We start from the raw sequence: 23598 nt of genomic DNA on the forward strand, positions 1-23598 counted from the left end.
ACTGGGTGTTTTACTCTGCTTTAATCATAGCACTGAGACAAGGGTTTGGAGAGAAGCCAGGCTGATAGTCGTAGCCATGTTGCAATCTGCTCTATGTGACAGTGGCGCCAAAGGTAATATTATAGATGGACTAGTTTATGTACTGTGTATGTGTTTACCTTGGGTTAAGGAGGATGATGAATGGTCGGGGCATGTACAGCCTCAGAAATCTTTCCAGAACATACTTGTGAAACATGTGTGAGCATACTGCAGCTCTAAACCACTGCAGTTTGTTTTTTACAGCTAGTGAGCGACATGTTTCCTGCTGTGTTACATTTTTTAATGTTCATATCATATCTTAAGAATTTATTTCATACTCGAGTGAAAAAGCTTCTTTATTTTTAGACTACAACAGGGCACTGGGGGGACCTTTGGAATCCATATCAATAAAGTTGTTCAGAGTTCAGGGAATTGTTTAGGTTTCATTGCAGTATTTTTACAGACTGCCACCCCTGACGCCGACTAGAGCAATCGCTCACACTGAAGATAGATTTTAGGGGTGAGAATAGCTTTTGGTTGGGAGAGCTCCAGCAGTAGCAGCTTTTTAATAATTTCTGTGCAAGTCAAGATTTGTTTGCAGACCTAAACTGAATCCTAAACTGTGACAATCACGGCAGCTCTGGCCTTGCTCTACAACTCCTGGCTCATGATATTTTCAGAGCAGTGTTTTGTTTTTGGAGAGTAACAAGATAATTTAATACATTAGTATTCAAGTAAAAAATCAGTTAATGGAAAAATAGAGATCTATATGGAAAATACCCAACAGTTGGTTTAATCTGAGAACCACTGGATTCAAGGAGAATAAGGGCTGATCTTGCATAACCATAGCCCCAAATGTTGATTCAGTGTTTACCAGTGTCAGTATAAATATCATGTGCAAGTTTGCACTCAATCATATGAGCTCACATGCTAACACAAAAACACAGATGCGCACTCTTAAGTTCACTAGTCGTGTTAGTCTCTGGGATCTCAGCCTGAGAAGAGCCTCGACCTAGATGAGTCAAGCTAGTGGACTCCCTCTCCTCCATCGCCACAACCTTACCTAGAGACTGTGACGCACACACACGCACACGCACACACACACACACACACACACACACACACACACACGCACACACACACACACACACAAACTCATATAATGGTGTTATTGTTGCTTTGCTGGAGGCCTCATCTCTGAGGGCTCGATGAAGGTTGACATCTTCTCCTCTGTCTCCCCAGTAAATAGTCTGTATTGTCTTTCTGTCAGAAGGAAAGAATCTGTTTCTGCTCCCCTTTATTTCTTGTTCAAAATGAAAACAGGATGGTTCACTCAGAAACCCAGTGGGAATACAGATCTCCCCCGTCTTATTGTTTGACTCACAGACTGTGATAGGACATCATACCAACACCAACACTGCCATGATTGACATGTAAAGTTTGATATGAAAGATAGGACTGACTCTGAACAGATTACCACTCACGGGGTATACGGTGGCTTCTTTATTGGTAAAATACATAGGAATTACTGCAAATTAATTACTTATTCTTGAACACAGGGTATGAGATCAATTAGATCTCATCACATCTGAGCCAATGACCCTTCAAAAGTCAATTTTGGAGAGATGACCACAGCACTGATTTGCATAGTGACACATAACTCAGTTTTAATCAACCTTAATAAGAACTGGATATTATTTCCTGCAAAAGCCAAATAGTATTTTGATGAGTTTGCCAAACAAGCTGCTGTATGGAGAACTTCACCAGAGAATTTGAGTAGTCTTCCAAAACGGTAATTTGAGCATGAACCAGTTGAAAGGTGAACTGATAAATGACCAACAGTAACATATGAGTTGATCGTATGTTTTTTTTTTTTTTTTTTACTATTAGTCACAGAGTTACAGTCTTTTCTGTTTCCCCAGAGGGAGAGGCAACATTTTATCGTGGCTCACTAATGCAAGTTTATTGATTTAGTTTTTCTATTATGAATATGAAACACCAGAGAAACTAGCAGAGGCTGTTTTAGTCAGAAGCAGCTACAAGATGCTTACATCTTAAATTTCTCAGAATTGAATAGGACATGAAAACAAGAAAATCAATACATTTTGATGTACTTATGTGCATGTACACAAAGGCTCACATAGGCACACATAGAGCTCTTTACAAACGTACATCCACATACACACAGGCACACACAATGTATAGACAGAAGGGCAATTAAGCTGAGGAGGGGTTTTGTTTTCATAACGGCTCCTTTGCTTTAAAGTGTTTTTCCATCCATCTATTGGATTTTATCTTCCACTCTGAGAAAAGGTCAACAGTTGATGTTTATTCACAGTTTGTCTCTTCTCTCCATCTGTCATTACATCAGATTAGAGTTTGCTAAACACTTCTCAGGAGTACTTTAAGTTCTATCTTGACCCTGTTTAGCCTTCAGTTGATCAGCATCCTATTTAAGTCTTCTACATATTTCATCTCTTTCTCCACAGTCCTGGTTCCCACCACACCAAAACTGTCTTGTTCCCCCCAAAATGGAACGTTTTCCCCCCCTTGCATGATTCAGGTCAGGGTGTATTCAGTGGAAATCCCCCCTCGCTGCACACAAGGGACATCAATATGTAGTCGTGGTTGGGGAGAGACTTAAAATGGCTCAGTGCCATAATTTATTCAGACATTGAACTGGCCCCGGCTTGAAGAATTCAAAGTAGCCCAGGAAAAATAGCTTTTAGATGTTTCATGAAGCCTTGGTCGCATGGCATTTATATTTAAATCAGTTTGATGTGAAAGCAAAGACTCAGAGTATGACAGGGCCGGAGGGCCACGAGAGAAAAACCCACTAGACTGAATTCACCACTGGTTGGCTGATAATGCGTATTTGCCTACTTTATGCAGTCTTTTATATTTAAATTTTGGTGGTGAAAACCTAATCAAATTTATTCCATCACCTTTAGCCCACACTTAACAGGAAAGTTCCCCATGTGGAGGCATTATAGCATGTTGTATTTTGTAGTGTTCAGTGCGCTGCATATGTTCTCTTGTAATCGTGTTAATGCACCTACACTTCCAAAAGCCGACCCCTCATTTTCTGATTAAAGGGTGAATCCACACATCGGAAAACAAATGTCTGTTTTACAGCTCCTCATGGGTCAAACTCTCTAGCATGTTCTTCTGGTGTCACCCTAATCAGTGGTGTCAGAGATGGTGCATTTCATTTGACAGCTGACCACAAACCTCTCATGCAACATCATTCTTCACTGTTTCAATCCACAAAACTGCAGCTTTGAGTTATTTGCAATATCATACGAGAACAGGCATCAGCTTGTTATTGAAATGTTTTTGTGCGGATCAAGTAGTTTCTTCTTCTGCTGTGGATTTGTCCTTGTATTATTGTTGAACGTCAGTACAAAAATAGAAATACACTCTTTCTGGAATAGTTAGAGTTTGACAACAAAGAGCCAATAGTTACCTTTTTCACTTGACTCCTTACACAAACCTTTCCTGCTCAACTTCTTATTACCTCTTCTGAGTATATAAGATCATATCCAATTTGGAACTAGTTTCTTGTTTTGTGTTTTTGAAGCCCTATATGGCAATTAAGTCACTGGTAGAATATGAATACACTTACACAAACACACGCACTGATACAAAGTCTATCCTTAGCCTGTCCTCTCTATAGTCTTATCAGTATGCTGAAGCAGAAGCTCCATTACCTTGAGTTGGCAGCCAGTCAGGGCCCCTCCCCTCTTTCCAGGTATACTAAGGACCCTCTTTCTGTACTGTGCCATTTCAGTGATTGGAAACTTCCACAGCTAATACATTAGAGCTGACCCCCATGTCTTTCACCACTAAGTTAGAAGCTTCTTTTTTTTTTGCTGTATTACTAGAGCCACTTGAGGAAAATGTGGGGAGCTTGAGTGAGTTGGATATAACTGTAAGTTTTTTTTTTATGACCAACTTGAGTGATGATTATAATGAAAGTATGTGTAGTTTATTTATATTTTTTTATACTGTGCAACCTGCAGAAAATCATACAACTGGATAGGACTGAAGAGGATCATCATCAGGCAGTTAAACATGAGTGATGAGCATGTCACATGACACAAGCTGACAGGTTGAATGTTCTTTTTTAATATTCAATTCAATCAATTTTACTTGTATATCCCCAAATCATAACATACATTATCTCAAGGCCCTTTTTTATATTAAAGTTGTGACCTTAAAATTATACTGAGGAAAAATTTTATCATTAACTTGAGGCTACCTCCAGCAGAACCAGACTTAATGTGAGCGGCCATCTGCCTCGACCGGTTGAGCAACTAAATCTACACTCGGGACAATCGATCAACAAGGAGGCATCAAGTGGACCTCAGAGAAACAATGGTCCAATCTCACAGGAAAGGAAAATAGCATCCTGTAAACAGTAAATTAAACGTTATGGTGGAGAACTCGGTGTGAGGTAGGCGTTGTTTTAAATAACAGACTTGATTATATATGACAGTTACCTCCCCTCAGCCAATAACATCAATTCTCCCCATGGCTGATTAGACCACACAAACTGCGCGTTGGACTATTATTAGTATTTGGTTTGGAGTTTCAAATTGGAGTTGGATAGGGTCTTGTTTTTTTCCTAAATGAGTGCCTGAATCTTGGAAAATGGTTTGTGCATATCCATTTCAAACCTGTAACACTTAGAATGGGTGTTTCACCGTTTGGCCACTGCATGCTATTGTTAGACCAGTCATTGTTTAAACATTTGCTGACTGGTATGAGACACATCTAGTTGAGCTTCATTGGTTGTAATTGGATTTTTCGGAACGAGAGATGAAGACATGTTTGGATTTGCACTCAAATGTCCTCACCTTCACATTAGGGAGTGCTCTAAAGTCATTTACAGCTGCTACAAATTCTCAACAACTATCTAACTGGCTTTATTCTCATTATTAGCTGATAGCAGTGCTTGTTGCATGTTGTTGGTTTTAATGCAATGGCCAAGACATCGACTCACAGTTTGTTCCTTCCTCATGTACATCAAACTGTTTGCAGATCCTTAAGCCATTGAAACAACAAAAAAACACAGCTGTGCCAATCCAATTGATCAATTTGAGTAACCCTACACCAGTCAGAAAGATTCTGCAATCTAATACTAACTAAATGACTTTAATATTGACTTTCCTGCTGTGTGTAAATGGCCATGCTTTTCTCCCCAATGATTTACACGCTCATATATTTCTCCTCCAAACAAGGTGAATGTGAAAGATAAATAAAGGAAGGACCAATACGAGGTAATAGCCCCCAGAGAGTCTGACCTTTCCCTGTGGTGAATTGTAGTGTGTGTACATCTCTATGACCCTGCGCCCGGCCATAATCCCTCACTACGGGGGCTGGATTAGGGCCTCGTATTATTAGCCACCACCCTCCCGCCGCCCCTCTAGTGGTCTCGCTCTCGCTTCAGCCTGGATCGATGGCTGGCTCGGTCTGAAGTGGCAGCTCCGGTTATTAAACGTGGGACCAAGCAAACCCTTTGGACTGCCGGGGTAATCCCTTCACAAATTAAGTCGATGAAAATTGGTCAGGGAGAATGGAGAGTTGAGAGAATCTTCATATTGTGACCTTCAATAGAGAACACACAAACAAGCAGACAATAGGTAACAGCTCTCTTATTTATCATATGTTAATCTGTAAGCATTCTTCCCCCTATGGAATAGCATTTTATTAAAAAGAGGACCTCTCTGAATTAAATCTTGTCAATGTTTAGATACTAGGAGCATCGTCAAACTGCCAGACATAATAAATTGATGTGTAAGCATCGATCCAAAAATGCTTAGGACACATTTTCTCCCTCACATAGAGTAAATCTTTTATAAATCTACTTACCTTAATCTGTGAGGTTTTGTAATCTTGAAGGAAATGCATAATCAGCAAACATGAGATTATTCGATGAGATTGTCAGACATGGTTGCCTAATCTAGTTTTGTAAATTTAACATCAAAATAATGTCCACTAAGTTCAGACTCTCCTGACTTGTGTTATCTACAGTAGTTTGATTGCATTAAGTCAGTTTGTGTGTATTTTTGGTAAGAAGGATTGACATTTAAAACAAATAAATACTGAGGGACATGTTGCTTTGTTACATCTGGAAGCAATCATGTTGCATAAAGTAATATAGATGCTGTGATGGGTTCCATAGACCCAGATCGATGTCCAGTAAGAGCTGAGCTTTGATATATTCTGGGAACAAGTGTAACAAGTGTCCCTATGCACACAGAAGCACGCACATAACAAAAAAGCGTCATTAAGCCATAGTATATTATTATATAACGTCAAAGTCAATCATAAGGAGGCTCACTGAATTGGAAAAAGTCCAGATGACACAGTTATTCAAATTTGTCTTTGAGCTATTTTTCATTCAGTTTCTTTGTTTTGTCTCTCAATGTTTCTTTGAGGGTATAATTCAGTCTATTCCTTGCTGTGTTTGTGTGTGTGTCGTGTCTCAGTCTGTCATGTAGGATAATACCCGACATTAATTACCCCCGCTGTCTGAGGTGAACGTCACTAGAGGCCTGAACTAGATGTGAACCAGCCGTTACTGAGAGCGGGCAAAGTCTATTAAATGCCATTATTGAATCTTCAACCCAATTTAAGAGTGAACGCACAACAACTGGTCGCCTGGCTTCTAGCAGGGGTTTCTTTACTCAATTCCCAGCCTCCTTTGAGTAAGTCTACTGACAATGGTCCAAACAAATGAAACACATTTGTAACAGAGGAATACAGGCTATATTTAAAGCTTCTGGTGTGCTACTCGTGCAGAGAGGGTTCAGTCAAACTTTATCTGGAGTTAGTTTGGGGAAGCTTTACAAGCTACCTATTACTGCACAAGCAGCAATGTTTCCCTAACGAGAAATACAAAAATATTGACTCAAGTTACTTATGAAATTTATATTTAAAACTTCTTTTTAAATTTGTTAAAAAAAATAAGAGGAAGGTGTTCATGCTTTAGAAAAGAGACTGAAACATTTTTAAATCCAGTTGGCAGAAATAAGGTTTTATCAAATACAGTTTAATGTAATTGCAGGCAATACAAGGCATAATTCTATATTTTCAAAGGTGATTTCATCGCCATGACACTATCTTTAAATGTAGTGAATGCAATTAATCCAGTATCCAGAGGCCATTAGTGTAGCATCCTGTGATTCCTTAATGTAATGTGACAGCAAATAAACCGTGGATTGTTTTTCTTTGCACAGTCCTGTCACAAGTCAATATTAGATGAGATTGTAAAAATGATAGAAACAACAAATCCTTATTACTATTATGTTGTGAACAGGCTGAAGACATACGTTTTCTATGCCAATGAAGTAAAATATGATCAAGGAATAGTTAGAGGTGTTTAACTTGAACACTTAAGATTTGGAAATTATGCTTTCGGTTATATCAAGTTGCATGTTCATAGACTGCAGACTTTTTGGCATGTGATAGCATGTAATTGATGAAATGGCCACATTCAATTAAGGTGAGCTAGTGTCAGGCTCCTGGTATTGTGCAAGGCCGCTCACTGGCATTGGTTAAAGAGCATCTAATGGAGCGGAGCCTTGGTTAACAAATGAGTTTCACCTGGCCTTCTGTGACAGGTTGCAGTCAAAATGACCAGGATGCTCCGAGTCTTTGCTCAGGAAGGTTCCTAGCTGAGTGAAGTGACCAGGAAGTATTTATGTGGCAGGATGATAAGAAGAAGTCAGATTCTCCACATTCTAAAAATGCTCCAGTGTTTCCTTTCTCATCTGATTTAGCACAATGGACCATCCTTTGTTTACTCTCTACTTATTTCAGAAACCTCTGTATGTCTGTCCATCTGTCTGTGTTGTATCTTCTCACCTTCACACTTGGCATGTGTAATTTTAAGGGCCCAAGAAAGTGCAGTGTTGAATTTGGTGCAATGTGGACACACAATACATTAAATATTAATATTCGTTGAATAAACAGGCGACCAGGGGTGACATATTTACATACGTGACATTGTTTATCACCTAACTTTGATAAACAGGTGATTAGGTTCAGCAGCGGTGGCTCAGCGTCAGGGATCTTTACTGAATCCTGCAACCAGTGTTTTCTTGCCATGGCTTAAAAACTGCAGGTCACTTTCCATGTTCAGGAAGACAGTTTTACCACTTGCCAAGAACACAACCCCATTCCAATCAGGCATGTTTAGAGAAGACGCTGCACTAGTGAAAGGAAAGGCAATGATATCATCCCGCAATATATTGCAGCAGCAGCATTGATGGAGTCATGTCACAACATCCACTGTTAAAGTAGATTTCCTCGGCACAGCAGTTGTGCCTTTGATTTTATAAGGACAGCAGTAAATTCTCTTTCACATCTTTCCTCGACCGCAACATTTATCATCAAGGTCAAGGAAAAGTTATAAGACCTTTTAGTCTTGGATTTTCTACCACAGCTCCTGCCTCTACCTCCTTACGATATATCTCACAACTGTATATGACACAATATTTTCTGCATGGTCACCTTATATTGACATTGGTTGAAGATTTAGAGGTTATAAGTGGTTTATAGTTAAAAAAGCCTCAATTCCCACATGGATTTGAAACCTTAAAGTAAAGGGTTAGAGTCCTGACCGCTGAATTATCTGCTAGGCGAGAATAAAACAGTCAGAGTGGGGGTGAAATAAGTTGAAGGGAAATATTAATGGAGAGATGGAGGAGGAATGTTTCTGGAAGTATTTGTTTGACAATAACATAAAAAGAGGGTGTGATTCTTCTGACTGCAATATACAGGTACTGACAAACATGTGTTAATCTCACCTTTATATTTAGAATTCAGTCACATAATTATACCATCTACGTCCCCAGCTACTCTGCAGGCGGTCTTAAGAAACACTTACAGTTGTATTGCACAGTCTTGTCACAGCATTAAATACGCATGAGTTGCGGCACAGGGTAAGCCATGATTAAAATGTGTCGCTTCCTCCACTAAGACTTGTCTCTGGTGTATCAGATGGAAGCTTAGCACTGGCATATGCTCACTGCAATGATCCGCCGATGGATGACAGGTGGTTATCCAACTATTTGCATAATTACGGGTGCAAACGCGCAGACTGCGAGAATGTCATAAACAAATCCATATGGCCTTTTGGGAAAATCAAGATGATTCACACCACGGCTCACAGATATACTCTACTCATCGTCTTCCCTGTGTAACAGGCATCAGCAGGATTTCTCGCTGAATGTTTTAACTGAGTGTGAAGTGAGGAGCAACTTCATTCCCTCTACTTGTTTTGGCAGCTCTGTTCAAATGTGGGAACTTTATACTCGGTTGCAGTTGTCGATTGGTTAGTGCGGCAGCTGTAATACGGTCCAGTGTTTCCTGTGCAGTTTTCTTCTAGTGGTTTGATTGCTGAGGTAATTTTGAGACTCTGTTTCAATCCCTGGAAACTGTCCAGTATCAGCTTCAGTTGCTAATGCGGTATTTGTAAATGACCCTTATCTTGAGAGTCATTCCTGACTTGTATGTGGAATTTTCGCCCCAATTATGATTATTTTTAGAGTGGCCATGCTGGGCTTAGATGGTCATTCACACATTTGTTTCATAGCTGTCTAGGTAATTTTCCAGCTAAAACTGAATTGACATTGTATTTCTTTCACTATAGCAGGACTCATGCCAAGCCTAACCTTCATAGTTGAGTTGTAGTGTTTCCTTTTGGGCTCAGTAGGGTTTTTATAAACACAAAGTCCTTATAATCACCACTTCCCATGTCTCAGCTGGACTGTTGGGGCTTGTGGCCAGAAAGAGCAGAAAAGTGTAACTGTTGGAACACTGACTTTGAAAGTGATCTGCTCTGTAAGAGGATAAAGCAATAAGTGGTTTGTTGTTGCTGTAACTCTTTTTTCCCCGTTCTACTTATTTCCCCTCCACAGACATGCCTCTCCACGTCCGTCCCAGCAGCGATCCCTCCCTGACCGCTGATGTCCAAGTCGGTCCAGACGAACCGTCCAGAAAGAACCCAAGTCGCTGGTCCACAACTGCTGGCTTCCAAAAGCACAACCACAGACCAAACACAAGCACTGGCACTGGCAGTCTGGAACGAAAGGTAACATATTACATATAACTTATCATATACATCTGCTCAGGGTCTTTACCTTGACTTTTGACTGCTATTCAGAGAAATACTCCAAAGCTACTACATAGTGTGAAGATTGTTACAAAGGTGTCAATTTAAAAGGCAATTAAAACTCAACAAAGCACAAAAATAACTTTGCATAACATTTTGAATCCAACAGCACTGATTCTCTTGTATCTTACCTTGAAGCTATTTTTCACATTACTTCAGATAAACTGCAGCAACGTCAATTATAATGTCAGAGATAGTGTTCTCTGCAATCTTCTAACCTCCAGCAACCACCTTTTTTTAACTTCCTCACTTAGCTTTCTTCTCTCATTTTCACTCCCACTCTCCTCTGCACCCCGAATCAAAGCAATAACCATGGCATATGAAACCTGTGCTGCCCTGCTCGCAGATACCCAGCAGTGGCATAGATAGTCCTTATCTGAAACTAGTTCATTCTGATAACGCCCTTTCTTGTCTTCCAAAAAGACGAGCACAGATTGTTAAACACTTTTCGTTTGTTCGAAATTCACCTTTTCTGCAGCTTTAAGCCTCTGATTATGAATCCTAAAAAAGTGGAGCTCAGGTTTTTCCCTCCCGCAGCTTCCAAGAAAGAAGGGAAGCCAATTAACTTCTAAAATGTCCGACCCATGTGGTGCTGATAGACCTGCACTTCTTGCAAAGAAAGAGATATGTTCCCAATGAAACAGGGAGGTTAAAAAGAGAGAGATGATTGAGTGCTGAGAACGTGACATAGCAACCCTCCATGTGATTAGTTTGTCTGAGAGCGTTGCCTGATAATCCTATTTAAAGACACTTTAGTTTTCAGAGACACGACAATGTAACAGCACACTGCTGTGGGGGCGGAGAAGAAAGTTTGGGGTGAAATGGTTGTCAGACCTTTTCATTTCCTCAGAGAAGCTTTCATCTTGGTCCATGTCAACTGAGCAAATATGTAAGAATGTTTGTGCCTGAAAGATAAGGAGAAATCTAAAAGAAGAAAACCACAAGTGTCAATTAATGCTCTTTCGGACTGTTTAATGTAGTTAGGCCCTTTTTCGCTGCCCTGTGGCTCCCACTCTGCAAAATATTAATATCTGACTGATCTGCAATGACTACTGAATAACTCAAAAAGACAACTTAGAACATCCTTTGTTTTTAAAGCAGGGCCAGATCAAGGGAGGCAACGGCCCAAGCTGAAATGTTATTTGCTGCTGAACAGCCCCTGTCTTGCCAATCAACATTTTCATAAATGAACTAGTTACCGCTATACCACATAGCTCTCTTTTCAAGACTTCCAACAATGTCTCCTTTAACCTTCTATCACTAGCTTCAATTTTCAATCCAAAACGATCTGCAATGTTCAGCAATTGATCTTTGGTGCATTGATTTAAGCGCTCCACCGAGGGAGACTGAACAACGTCATCCACTGTCACCATCCTGGGTATTGTGCGCTTTAAGAGCCTCTTAGCTAGCAAACCAAACAAAATACAATACAAGTGTCCCCCTAGCCTATATAAACCCCAGCTAACTCCACCCTCTTCGTGTGCCGGTTGCGGAGGATTTCTACGCACTGAAGGCCACCGCAAAGGCCTAGCTCATACCAAAGGGGAGGAAAGGCAACCAATAACTGGCTACCCTCATGCCCCCCTTAGCCGTGCCCCCGAGTCGAGATATTCAGTACGAACTTCTCGCTACTGCCGCACCTGACGCACCTAGCCACCCCCCGGCCTAACCCAACGAGCTATATTACCCAGGCAGCTAAGCGCACCTACCAGGGACACTCGTATCAACAAATACAAAAAAAAAACAGCCAGGCAGCTTTTGACGTCCCAAATGACGTTTACTTAGCTGCACAACTACCAGAAATAAACAACTCTCCAACCGCACAAAATGAACCAATCAGCTACCGTACTGTACTGAAATAAACAAACCTAATCAAATTAACTCAAATTTAAACAGATTAATTCAACTCATAACAATTAACTGCATCTCCCCAAAGTCCGAATAACAAGCCTGTAACATTGCTTTGTCTACTCACTGGACTGTTTACCAAACAATGGAACGACGGAACCTCCATTCACAAATCCAATACAGGAGGGAGACTAAATTGACTCTCCAAACTCACTGTACAACCAAATTACCGGACGAGCCCCCACTTTGTTACGCACCTGGCCTAGGGGCGCCAGGCTGCACAACAAAAAGACGGGAGACAACAGTTTCTCAATCCAAATAAGTATTTATTCAAACCAAACGAATCCTAGTGCTCAACTTATAATAAAAGTATGGGATGTGGAAGTCAGTAAGTCCGTATGGGGGAGTGTGTATGCATGAGTGGATTATAGGTGTGTGTTGTTTCAACATAAATGTTGAAAGGTGTGCATGGCTATGGAGCTGCAAAAGAACAGAGAGAGAAGGACTGGGGAAGCAGACTCTTATAGGGCGTTGGCACCCGGGCCCAGGTGCACGCCAATCACTCCTAATGACCAATCAAGTAGGTCTCTGCTCCCCAGTCCTAGAAACAAATGGAAGACACAACATACAGGAAACCGTCACAATCCTAAATATAACAATGTATTGTGAATTTTTATTTTCCAGGCTTGTCTAAAGTCCACATTGTCCAGATTTTTGAATATATTCAATGATGTTTGGCTTTGCTCAAAGCTATAGAGCTAACAGTAAACATTACATGAAATTTGTAACTTACTGAATCAGGATATTTTATGGACATATAATAATCATATAATAATAATCAGGTCAAATAATCAGCCCCTCTGTGTAGAAATATGGCCCCTTCATGGCTCCTGATTTAAAGAAAATATACACCACTGTAGTAAAGTTAAGATGTGATTGACAACCTAATTTCTCATATATTTATGACTAAAATAATATTTCTAGATACGTTTTTCTCAGAGTTTGACAGGGCCTGAGTGAAGGTAATGTTCTTATATCCTATTAGGTTCTTGACTCCTATCTGAGGCAGGTGATCAGTTATCTGAATTAAATCAATTTCAGTCATCTTCCTGTCACTGGCGACCGGTATGACAAGTAATGAGCTAACACCGGGAGCCTGTCATTTTTATTGTACAAATTCTGACAGGGCTATTAGATTTTTTTTCAATAAAAACTGAGTCCTCGTAATCCTCAGTATCTCTTTTTCAACTGTCACGTATTCGCAACGGGTTCAGGATAAAGTCTATTTTTATGTAATCAGCAACAGATGTTGAAGGCATTGCATTGACTGTGATATATTTATGTCTTGGTGCTCCCATTGTTCTTAAAGCGACCATACATCAGTGATAAGCGCTGCCAAATGGATACAAGCCATATACTCACCATACACAGACTCTCTCTGTTGTCTGGCATCATTTCACACAACAGCCATGATCAATTTAATTCGGTTACGGCTGAGTCAGGTTCAGTTCTGCTAAATCTCCACAATATAGGCAAGTGGGAATCCTCAGTCATCAGGTAGCACTGTAAACTCATCACGTCTCCAGATGACTTTACAATACCTCATAGTCTGAGTTCTCCACGCTTAGCAGTAACTAAAGGGATTAGCCAGTGGATATGAACTTGTTGATTTACTGTTACTTCTCTGCTATCTGGGTTTCTCTGCATTTTATGATCTGATGTGTAATAACATTTTGTTGAGAGAGGTCCTTGGTCGCGGCCTGTTGTGCGGTGGGGGACCGAGGCTGTGATGGCTATTACGGGCTGTCTCAGTTGAGCCCACATGTCCGGGTGAGTTTTACAGTCCTCTCTGCAGTGCTTCCTCAGTGCGCCCCGTCATGCCAAATTCAACCGCATTAAAACACACATGGCTTATTACAGCATCCGAGGGATAGTGATCTGTCTCCTTTTCTTTCACTCTCTGTTTTTGGATCGTACAATGGAGTATTAGGGCTATGTTGAAGAAAAGAAAACTCTGAGATTACAAGAATGAAGACGTAATATCACAAGAATAATGTCGTCATTGAAAAATAAAGTTCTAATATACAATAGTTAATTCTTAGTTAACGGGAAACATAAAATTATGAGAATAAAGTTGTGATTTGGCAAGAATAAAGTAATATTATTATCAGAAATTTTTTTAAAACATAAACAAAAATTGTAAATTTTTGGAATAACAGCAAAGAGAACACACACGCGCCATAGATTCTACACTCTCTGGATTCACAATTTTGAACCATCTCTTTGTGAAACTATGAAACCCCTTTGAGTAAAGTGTAGATATAACCAGTATAAAATTAAAGAAATCTAAACTCCGGTCTGTCCCAGTCTTTAGCTTTTTTTCATAACACATCAAACATTAAATGATTCTTATTCTTTGTTTGTCTTGTTTAATGTCTCTGCTGTGATTTTAAGTATTAATTTGCTTTTATTTATTTTCACACATCTTTAGCCACCTTGACCTTTAATCACCGGGATTTCAAAGCCAAGGCCATAGGGCCCGGAGTGTAATCAAGACTACTTGTGTGTGTTTTTGTGCTTATGGCCATTATAATAAGTCAGCTGGTGTTTGACACAACCTTGGCTGGAGCCTTTCAGAAGGTGCTTTTTGTGTAATGTAAGAGCTCAGCTGTGTCTGTGTCATTATAAACGGCCTCTTATTAGAGGCTCAGGTTTAGCTGTGGGGGGGGGGGGGGGGGTGAGGGGTGAGGGGTGAGGGTGAAATGGAGTGAGCATTGCATTAACAAAGCAGTATCGGTGTGTGGCACCGCTCCAAGACAAACTAACCAACATCCACCACATAGCGTCTGTCACGTAGCTGCGTTAGACAGCGCTAATCCAAAAAACTGTCAGGCCAAAAATACAGAGGATGGATCAGTCTTTGAAATTGCTGATAAAGGATTTTTTCAAAAAGGCGATTATGCACTTAGTCATTTCTTTGTTGCAGCAGTGGTATGATCCATGTAAGTGTGAGTCAATCTTCTTCTGACAACAGTTTCTGTGTCATACTCAAACAGTGATGTTAATCTCTCCAACACCTCCTGTTCCTCCGCAGGGCAGAGGAGCTCATGCCTATCGTAGTCTTCCACGGGATGCGAGTGGCTGGTCCACTCAGTTCCAGAGAGAGCTGACTAGATCCTCCCTGAGCGCCAACCATCCAATGGTCGACCAGTGGCTAGACAGACAGGACCAGGTATAGTTCTATTACATCTTATTTTCACAAGGCCTAATCACAACATATATTATCTTGGTATTATCCCATTAAGACCTAAGTCACAAAGGATAAATTCCCTTTAAAACCTAAGAATTGTGTGAAAACAACCATACAAAACCAAGGGTTCTCTGAGGAGGACTGACAGCATTGCCAGCGTTTATAAGATGTGCATGTCTTGGGGCCTCTGAAACAGATAGGACATGAACTAAAAACACTCATAAGCTTAAACCAACAAAGCCGGAAAACTTGCCTAGATCCCTCTCATTCTTTGAACTCCTCCTCAAACACCTACAAATATGTAAAAAGTTGCAAATATTTTTGTCTACCTGCCACAGCAGTCCATAGCTTCATGCTCTCTTGCATAGCAACTACTCCTGTGAGTTCTATACAGAGATAGAACAGAGCACTGCTACTTAATCATTAGTCAGTGTTGGAAGATTTACTGGTTTTGGTATTTGGAGAAAAAAGTTGGATATGTGAATTACTTGGAGAGGAACCAGGTCAGAAGGTTATTATTATATGGATACAAGAATAATTATCATAGCCACTCAGCAGCCATGTTCCTTTTAAGAAATAACTTACTGAGTGCCAACAACATTTACCATATGCCCTAAGGCAGCATGAGTAGACTTGTCTTGCACCTGTGTTTATACCATCAACCTGCAGATGATCTATTTCTGTAGGTTTCATACCGTCCTGCATTGTGTCTTATTGTATCATATCCTATTATAGTGTCACAACAAGGTAACCACAGTAAAGACAGATGACAGAGCAGTGATTACAGCGACACTCACTCCTCACTGCTTAAGCCAACGAGAAACTAAAACACTGACTGATACCAGATTTCATGGTACAAGTGTAATTCAGTTGTATGTGGCAGTACTTTTTTATAAAGTAACATTGTACAGTCTTAGTCATTGCCAGTCTCCTTGCTTTACACGTCCTCGCTCCGTCGGCACTTTGTGATTGTCTCACTCCGTGACTGGTCCCTCTGCTCGTCAGCCTGTCAGAGGAGCAAAAAAAAGTTCCCTTTAAAAGTTATTAAAAGTGACAGAAGCTCTCTGCTGGGAGAACAGGAATGACCTTGGGAGGTGTCAGAGACGCTGAGCTCGACGTGAGGAGTTTGCCTCTCAGTCTTTTTCTCATCGCTCCCTCAGCCACCGGATCTGACCCATGTAGGAGGTGTTTAATTGATCTCTCTTTCATGCCACGGAATAAGGAAAGAGCAAAGTCGTGAAAGATTTAGAGTTCAGTGAATGCAAGCGCAACCGTAGCAGCAGGTAAGTAATAAAAGAGTTCACAATATAAAAGAGTTTATTGAGATTCAAGTTAGTGAACCTTTGTCCGATTATGATTGTACATCTAGCCAACTCCAGAGAGGGTTTTTGTCGTAACATCTCAGAACCTGATACATATTTAAACACATTCATATGCTGAGAAATTTGAATTGATCTTATTATTTAAGAACTTTGTTTTGCAAGAAATATAAAGTATATTTACCGAGAAAAGTATTAATTAGATGTAAGAGAACACACTTGAACCCTAAGAACATTATTTTTGTTAAACACTTTGAATGTTACTTTTATTTTTTATTTTTTATTTAATACATTTTACAGATTAATGCTGAAATTACAAATTTCTAGTACAATCTGAAGAGTAGGAATAAAAGCATCAACCTGTAATATTTGATGAATAACCGCAGGATAATCTCTGCATGATAATATGTGGATGGCAATTACCTAAGTCTTCTACTATGAAAGCTATATGAACAAGATGATTCACAAAAACACAAATCCGTTCATTAGACGTGGCACAGTGTATGTTTCAAAGGACCACTTAATTGCCCCGTTGTTTCTTTTTCTGTCACTCACTGTATATCAGCCTTGATCGCTGCTTTTCCCTCCCTCACATGACACTTTGATATTTTGCTTCCTTTGTCTTTTGATGGACAGGCAGCACAGCAGCATCGGATTGTTAGATTTTAAGATAAAAATACACAGAGTGGGTTAATTATAAAGAACTGAGATCACTGCTAAAGCGCAGACGGAGATAATGAGTTTCCACGTGCAAACACACGCGCACACTGTATATGCCAAGGTTTTAGGAAAATCACATAAATTAGGACTTGTTTATTTATCATGGATCATGTATCTCCTGTACTTCATTGTTCTTCTTTATGAGTTTAATGCAAAAGCAAAAAAAAAAACAGGGCATCACCCTCATTTCTCTCTCTTCCCTAGAACAAATGAAGCACTCACTACTTAATATAGCTGCTTTCAGATATGCACTGAAACCCTGGTAATCTCATGAATTTATCCAGAGGGGCTGTATGTGAGAATGCAAGTGTCCGAGTCAGTTGCTGCAGACATTCTCCAGAGTTTCTCATGTCAGCCCCTAGTCAAGGCTCTGGATAATGTCCGAGAGCCCAACACACATCATCAACACACCCCCGCGAGCGGGTGGATGTGTTGATGATGTTGACACACTTGATCGACACAAATCTTTAAAGAAACAAAAAGAATTAGCCATACACATACAAGATGCCGAATAAGTAAATGACGTTCAAACAGCACATTTACCCATTACCTATGTGCTTGATGTGAACGTGTCTGAGCAGATAATATTTAGCTGAGTTCTTCATATATGAAAGAAAAACACCAGAGAAAGTCCAAGTTGTGCAGATTTTCTCTGGAGCTCATGTATGAAATTTGTTTTATATGTGTGAGGGTGGGATGAGTGTTCTCTCTTCATTCTTACTGGACCTGGATTTTAAACACTCCCTCATCAAATCTTTTCCATTAATGGCTGTTCTGCCAGGTACCATTTGGTGCACTCTCAAAGTGCTTTAGTTTAGCATTTATATTTAAGCAGACCTTCCCACCCCCTGCTATAAATTAGGAATGTGATGTCTGTTCTTAAAATACCAGAGACTTCCTCTGGAAGCTGAATGCACGACACCATACAATCTGAGATTCAGTCGTCACCACAACAACCCAGAGATGATGAAGTCAGAGTGGTTTGCAGAGTAGCAACTGTAGCTGCAGTAGTGGTTCTCTCAGGATTTATTTCCGATTACACAGCGTGCTTTCATTGTAGGATGAAGTATTCTCATATGTTCAGCATACACACCGATCACAAGGCCATCTTGTTCTAGTCAGTGTCTTATGTTTAGCTCACCCATTCAATAAATTCCCTTTGGTGTCAAACAGTTCTCTCTAAGGATCTTCAGCAGCCACACACACACACACACACACACACACACACACACACACACACACACACACACACACAGACAGACACACACACACACACACACACACACACCTCATCCTGCCAACTGTGCCATGGAGAAAAGCATGCTCTATCAGCCCATGAATGCCAAGGCCTTATGAGTTATTGTTTACATAAACAGCTGACATTAACCAGCCTGTTATCCTACTGATGAATGCTAATGAGCCTTCCCACTCAGCCTCTCTCTCTCTCTCACACACACACACACACACATGCTGACACACTTTTGGATCTGGCTGAGTGCTTCTCCACAGTATTCTTTTGCAGCCTTGAAGAGGCCGTTATCATGAGCTGTACAAGAGGAAGGACTGACACCAGTCACAGAGGAATTTACCTAGGACTGCAAAATTAGTAGGGGCAGCGTCAAATTAACTTCAACGTGTCATTATACACCTTTTTAGGTGCTCAGTACAAAAACAACAGTCCTACAGGTCTAACTTTCCATGATTAATCTACTAGAGAAGTGTGTCTGATATAACAAAATATAATCTGCTACAAGGGCCATACACAGTGCTTGCTGCTATAGTGAGTGACAGCCAACAACCAATCACAATTCACTCCTGATCAGTTCATCGAACAACCACAGCAGCCCCTGCAACAGGAGAAAAACTGAAGATTTGGTTACCAAAAAGAAAAATAACTTTAGTTTTATGGTTTTCTTTGGCTACAGAAAATATTATGTCGACCAAAAACAGGTAATCAAGTTCACACAAGGGGGACATAAATGTTTGAAGTATGTCCTGAAGCTCAGTTTTCGGGTTTATAAATATAACTAATAAGTATCCTAATATGGTCTGATTTCATTTATTCATTTATTATTAATGTCCTTTGAAAATTCAGTTTTGAAAGAGTTTTTTACTTAAAGAGAGAGCGATATACTGACACAGAGAGAAAGAAAAACAAACTCTTACATAAGAGTCCAAAACATGTCTGAGTAGAAACAGCTCTGATCAGACATCTTTGATCAAGACTCCAGCTGTCGGAGTGCCTCCTTCTTTTTGTTGTCTAAATGAGACACCTTGTCTGGCGAGTTTTAAAGGAAACCCAAAGTGGCGAGGTGCCCGGCTAAATCACAGAGGCAACATGTTGAAAGAAGATGAGTCCGTTTGACTTCAAGCTGGTAGAACAGAGCGAGGAGCAGTGTGAACACACGCCTTTGCTTTTATATTCCCACATCAAACGCTTCTCACCAAACAAACACAGATTGCCATTTGTGAGCTTGTCAACAAAATGTTAGTTTTCAGTCCTTTTTTCTGCCTCTGTCACTTCAGTCAGAAGCTAGCAGTTGCTTTTCTGTTTTACTGCTCTTTGCACAGGGCAGCATTACTACTGCACATTTAGTGGCTGTTACAAAGGAAGCCCAGGTTTATGAATATGTATTAAATGATTTCAATATATACATCTTTCAGAGAAAAGTCTCAAGCTTTAAAGTTTTATCCCAGTATTTGTCAACCTTAGTTATTCACATTTTGTTGTCTGGTTAGCGTAGCATCCACTTGATCTCAGATTCTGTTAGTTACGTTGGCTATAACAGTTAATGAGTATTTCCGAAGGACGACTCTCTGTATAGATTTTCAATTGAACTCTAGGTTAAGCTTAATATAAAGTCTCGAAAAATCTCCAATGTTTGCCTAATAGTCAGAATGGATAAAGATAACAGAAAAACACATATTGACAAATACAGGACTTCCCCTATACATAAAAATCAGCTTCTTCGCTTGTTCATGACTAAACTGCCTTATTTCAACAACAATGTGAAAACAAAAACAAGCTTTTTATTACTTAACTGAAGTCCTGGAGTGTAGGAGCTCTGCAAAAAGACTAAATATATTAACATACTAATTCCCCATATGGTTGTAGTTCTCTCTGTCTGAAAACATGTGAACAAAGATCTGAGGATTGGCGGTTGCACGTCAGACTTCTGAAATAGCAGACATGCAGCATATAAAAAATAAAATACCAGTTCCGTCAAATATTCTAACTTGAACAGATGACCATGGTAATAAAGTACATTTTGTTTTGTCATTGTAGATAAACCAGGTAGGATGACCACAAGGTTTTCTAGCTTCACTCTGCACCATATAATGTTTATAAAACACTCTGCACACAATACAATGTTACAGTATATTGTAGAACCGTTTGAGGAGGACTCACTAAATGTGAAGTAGCGTTGGCACATTAATGCAGACAATGAAAACAGCCCATTTCAAACAGGCAGGTTCATTATGGGCACCGTACTAGTTTTATAAATTAGAATACTTTGGAAAATCATTGAGGAAGTCATATCTGCACAAAATTCAGCATTTAATTATCTGTGGTTGGTAAGTGAGTTTGGTGAATGAGTTTTCTCTCCTGACTAACCTGTTGGAGAAGCCCACACAGTATGCAGACCCTGAGGCAAGCTGAAGGCAAAGTTAGAGCAGTTGAACGTGGAGATAAAACAGCAATAACCTCTGGACCCTCCCTGTAAGTCAGTCTCGTACTGTCTCTCTTCCTGTCTTTTACTGTCTCGCTGAATGACTTAGAAACACACAAGCTCACCTCTCCAGCCTCACTCATCCTCTGTCCTTTCCCTCGGTGTGCAGTGCTGTGCGGTGAAGTGTTCATATGTGTCCGTGCATTATGTTCGGGTAGATCTGTGTCAGGGTTTGATGAAGAGCAGGTAGAGGGGTTTTGCTGTTTGCAGGAGAGTGCACAGAAAAACAGAAACCCACATTCCAGAGCAGTGCAGTCAGGCCCGTCATGGTGTCTCGTGTCTGCATAGAGGACTTTGCATTTCTCCAGACGCTCTCAGTTCTCCCTGAAACACACAGGAAACACATTCAGCTCCAAAAACAGTCAGCGGCGTACATGAAAGGGCCTGTGTGCCTGTTTAATCTATAAAAAAATCACTTAAACTGAATTCATGCAAGATATACGCAACAAGTCTAGTGTAATTGCTGCTCTGTGAACCTGACCAGTAGGAGCTGCTGTGTATTCAACAATGACTCCAAGCACAGTGACAGTGTGTTTTCTCTATTAAGTATTTTCTCTATTTGTATTCATCTTCCTATTTCTCTTTCTCTTCACTGCAAAAAAATTGTATTTTCAAAATCTTTCAATTATACAAATTCATTCAATACAAATCTTTCTCATAAATAAGTCAAAAGACGGGTTGTGCTGCATATGTAGAGTTACTCTGGTCTCACACTTTTGAAAAGCTGTTTGTTCATGCAACTTGCTGCATTCAGTCTGCAAGTACTGCATGTATATGAATACTTCATCCACTACGGTGCTTGCCATATTTCTTTTTTTTTATTCATTTGTGTTTATGCAAAGACTAAGCAGCAACTTTACTCATATTGACCTGTAGCCTGCACCTATTAGCACTTGTTCTACAGTAATGTAGAAGTCAAGTCAGTTGCCACAATTCTAAATGTTTGGCATGTAAAAACCCATATTGGGACTGAGCATATGTTGGATTTTCATTTACAGCAAAGTATATATTTGACAACTTTACTTAAATAAACAGTAAAGATGTGTTCAGCCACCAGCTGCGTGTAGAACCCTGCAAAGAGCCTACAGCAACAAAATGCAGATTTAGTGTCATTCTGTCGTTAGATGTGTGTGTGTGTGTGTGTGTGTGTGTGTGTGTGAGAGCAGGTAACACACACTGTTGGTGGCATCATTTAGTTGATTCAATCCCCAGCAGGGAAAATAGATTGTAAACGAGCAATTATGAAAATAAGGCAATTTAACATCTCATTATTAACTTAACATCTTTGTTTCATAACCGTGATAATCACAATGATCCATGGTGTGTGTGTGTGTGTGTGTGTGTGAGGGAGTGAGAGATTGATATTGAGGCCACAACAGTTAACCATCCATCAGATTTTCTGTCCAAAAGCTTTTCTCTTTTGATTCTCAGTGTCCATAGCATTCAGAGGCTCTGCTCTCACCCACACACACACACACACACACACACACACACACACACACACACACACACACACACACACACACACACACACACACACACACACACACAGTAAACCATTGCTCAGCTCGAGGGTTGGAGCAAAGGGTGTGTGTTGAGGAGCTGTCAACCTCCATCAACCACTGTCCTTAAGGACACCTACTGTATGTGTGTGTGTGTGTGTGCGTGCGTGTGTGTGTGTGTGTGTGTGTGTGTGTCTGTGCATGCGTCTGTGTGTGTGTCATGCCATTAGCCATTGATCCAAGATAGTGACAGAATGATATAAATAAGTCATTATTGATTCAGAACAACTTTCACAACATAATCCCAAACACATAGCATAGCAAACAAATGTAGCTCCCAAGGACAGTAAGTGGCTGTGGGGAAGGGACTAAGGCTGAAAATGCTGCTTTTCCTCAATAATGGGAATCAGCCTCTTCCTTTGTCCCACTACAAAGTTTGGTGTCACGTTGGCCCTTGCCTTACCCTTGAAACAAGATGTGTCTTGTTTGTTCTGACTCTTTATTGAAAATCTTGCAAATTACGTCTCTCTTCTTATCTCATTTGAACAGGAGAGAAGGCGGTAGACGTTTTTGGAAGTTGCCAGCACTTCTTCTCTATCAGTTGTACTTGCCTGAAAATGTTTAACCTGTTTTGCTCTGCAGGCTGTGTGTAACTAGACTGTCAAAGTTGAGCAGATTCAAGCTTCAGAAGGCTCATAGCGTTGTTTTTGAAAGGAGATTTTTATGCCATCTTTCAAATTTGATTATTTATATGCAAAACTTCACTCAGCGATAAGAAACCTGTGACTTTTATCTTCAGAAATGTATTCTTTCCAGGCATCTGAAAAAGAGTTAGAGCAACAGAAGTTAGAGTAACGTGATCAAGCTGTCCTCATGCTATTCAGTAGTTTAAATAATATGAATGGCTTTTTCTCGGCGGTTAATTACTTGATTAAAGTTCTGTTCAATTCTAATGTACTTCCCAATTCAAAACAGTTTAAAACAAAAGGGTTTACTATGGACAGTGGAAACGTTCGTCACTGTTTTT

At 40.1% G+C, this 23598-nt stretch overlaps 1 protein-coding gene across 2 annotated transcripts in view; it reads left to right on the top strand.

Moving 5' to 3' along the window:
* Window positions 1-23598, top strand: part of pard3aa (par-3 family cell polarity regulator alpha, a) — a 338263-nt gene that overhangs the window by 128317 nt on the left and 186348 nt on the right. For both annotated transcript variants that reach the window (XM_062379666.1, XM_062379667.1), the window contains exons 4-5: window positions 9948-10120; window positions 15144-15281. In XM_062379666.1, the coding sequence (XP_062235650.1) occupies window positions 9948-10120; window positions 15144-15281 (311 nt within the window). The remainder of the gene's footprint in view (window positions 1-9947; window positions 10121-15143; window positions 15282-23598) is intronic.

The sequence above is a fragment of the Platichthys flesus genome, chromosome 21, assembly GCF_949316205.1.
Source record: "Platichthys flesus chromosome 21, fPlaFle2.1, whole genome shotgun sequence".
Classification (NCBI taxonomy): Eukaryota; Metazoa; Chordata; class Actinopteri; order Pleuronectiformes; family Pleuronectidae; genus Platichthys; species Platichthys flesus.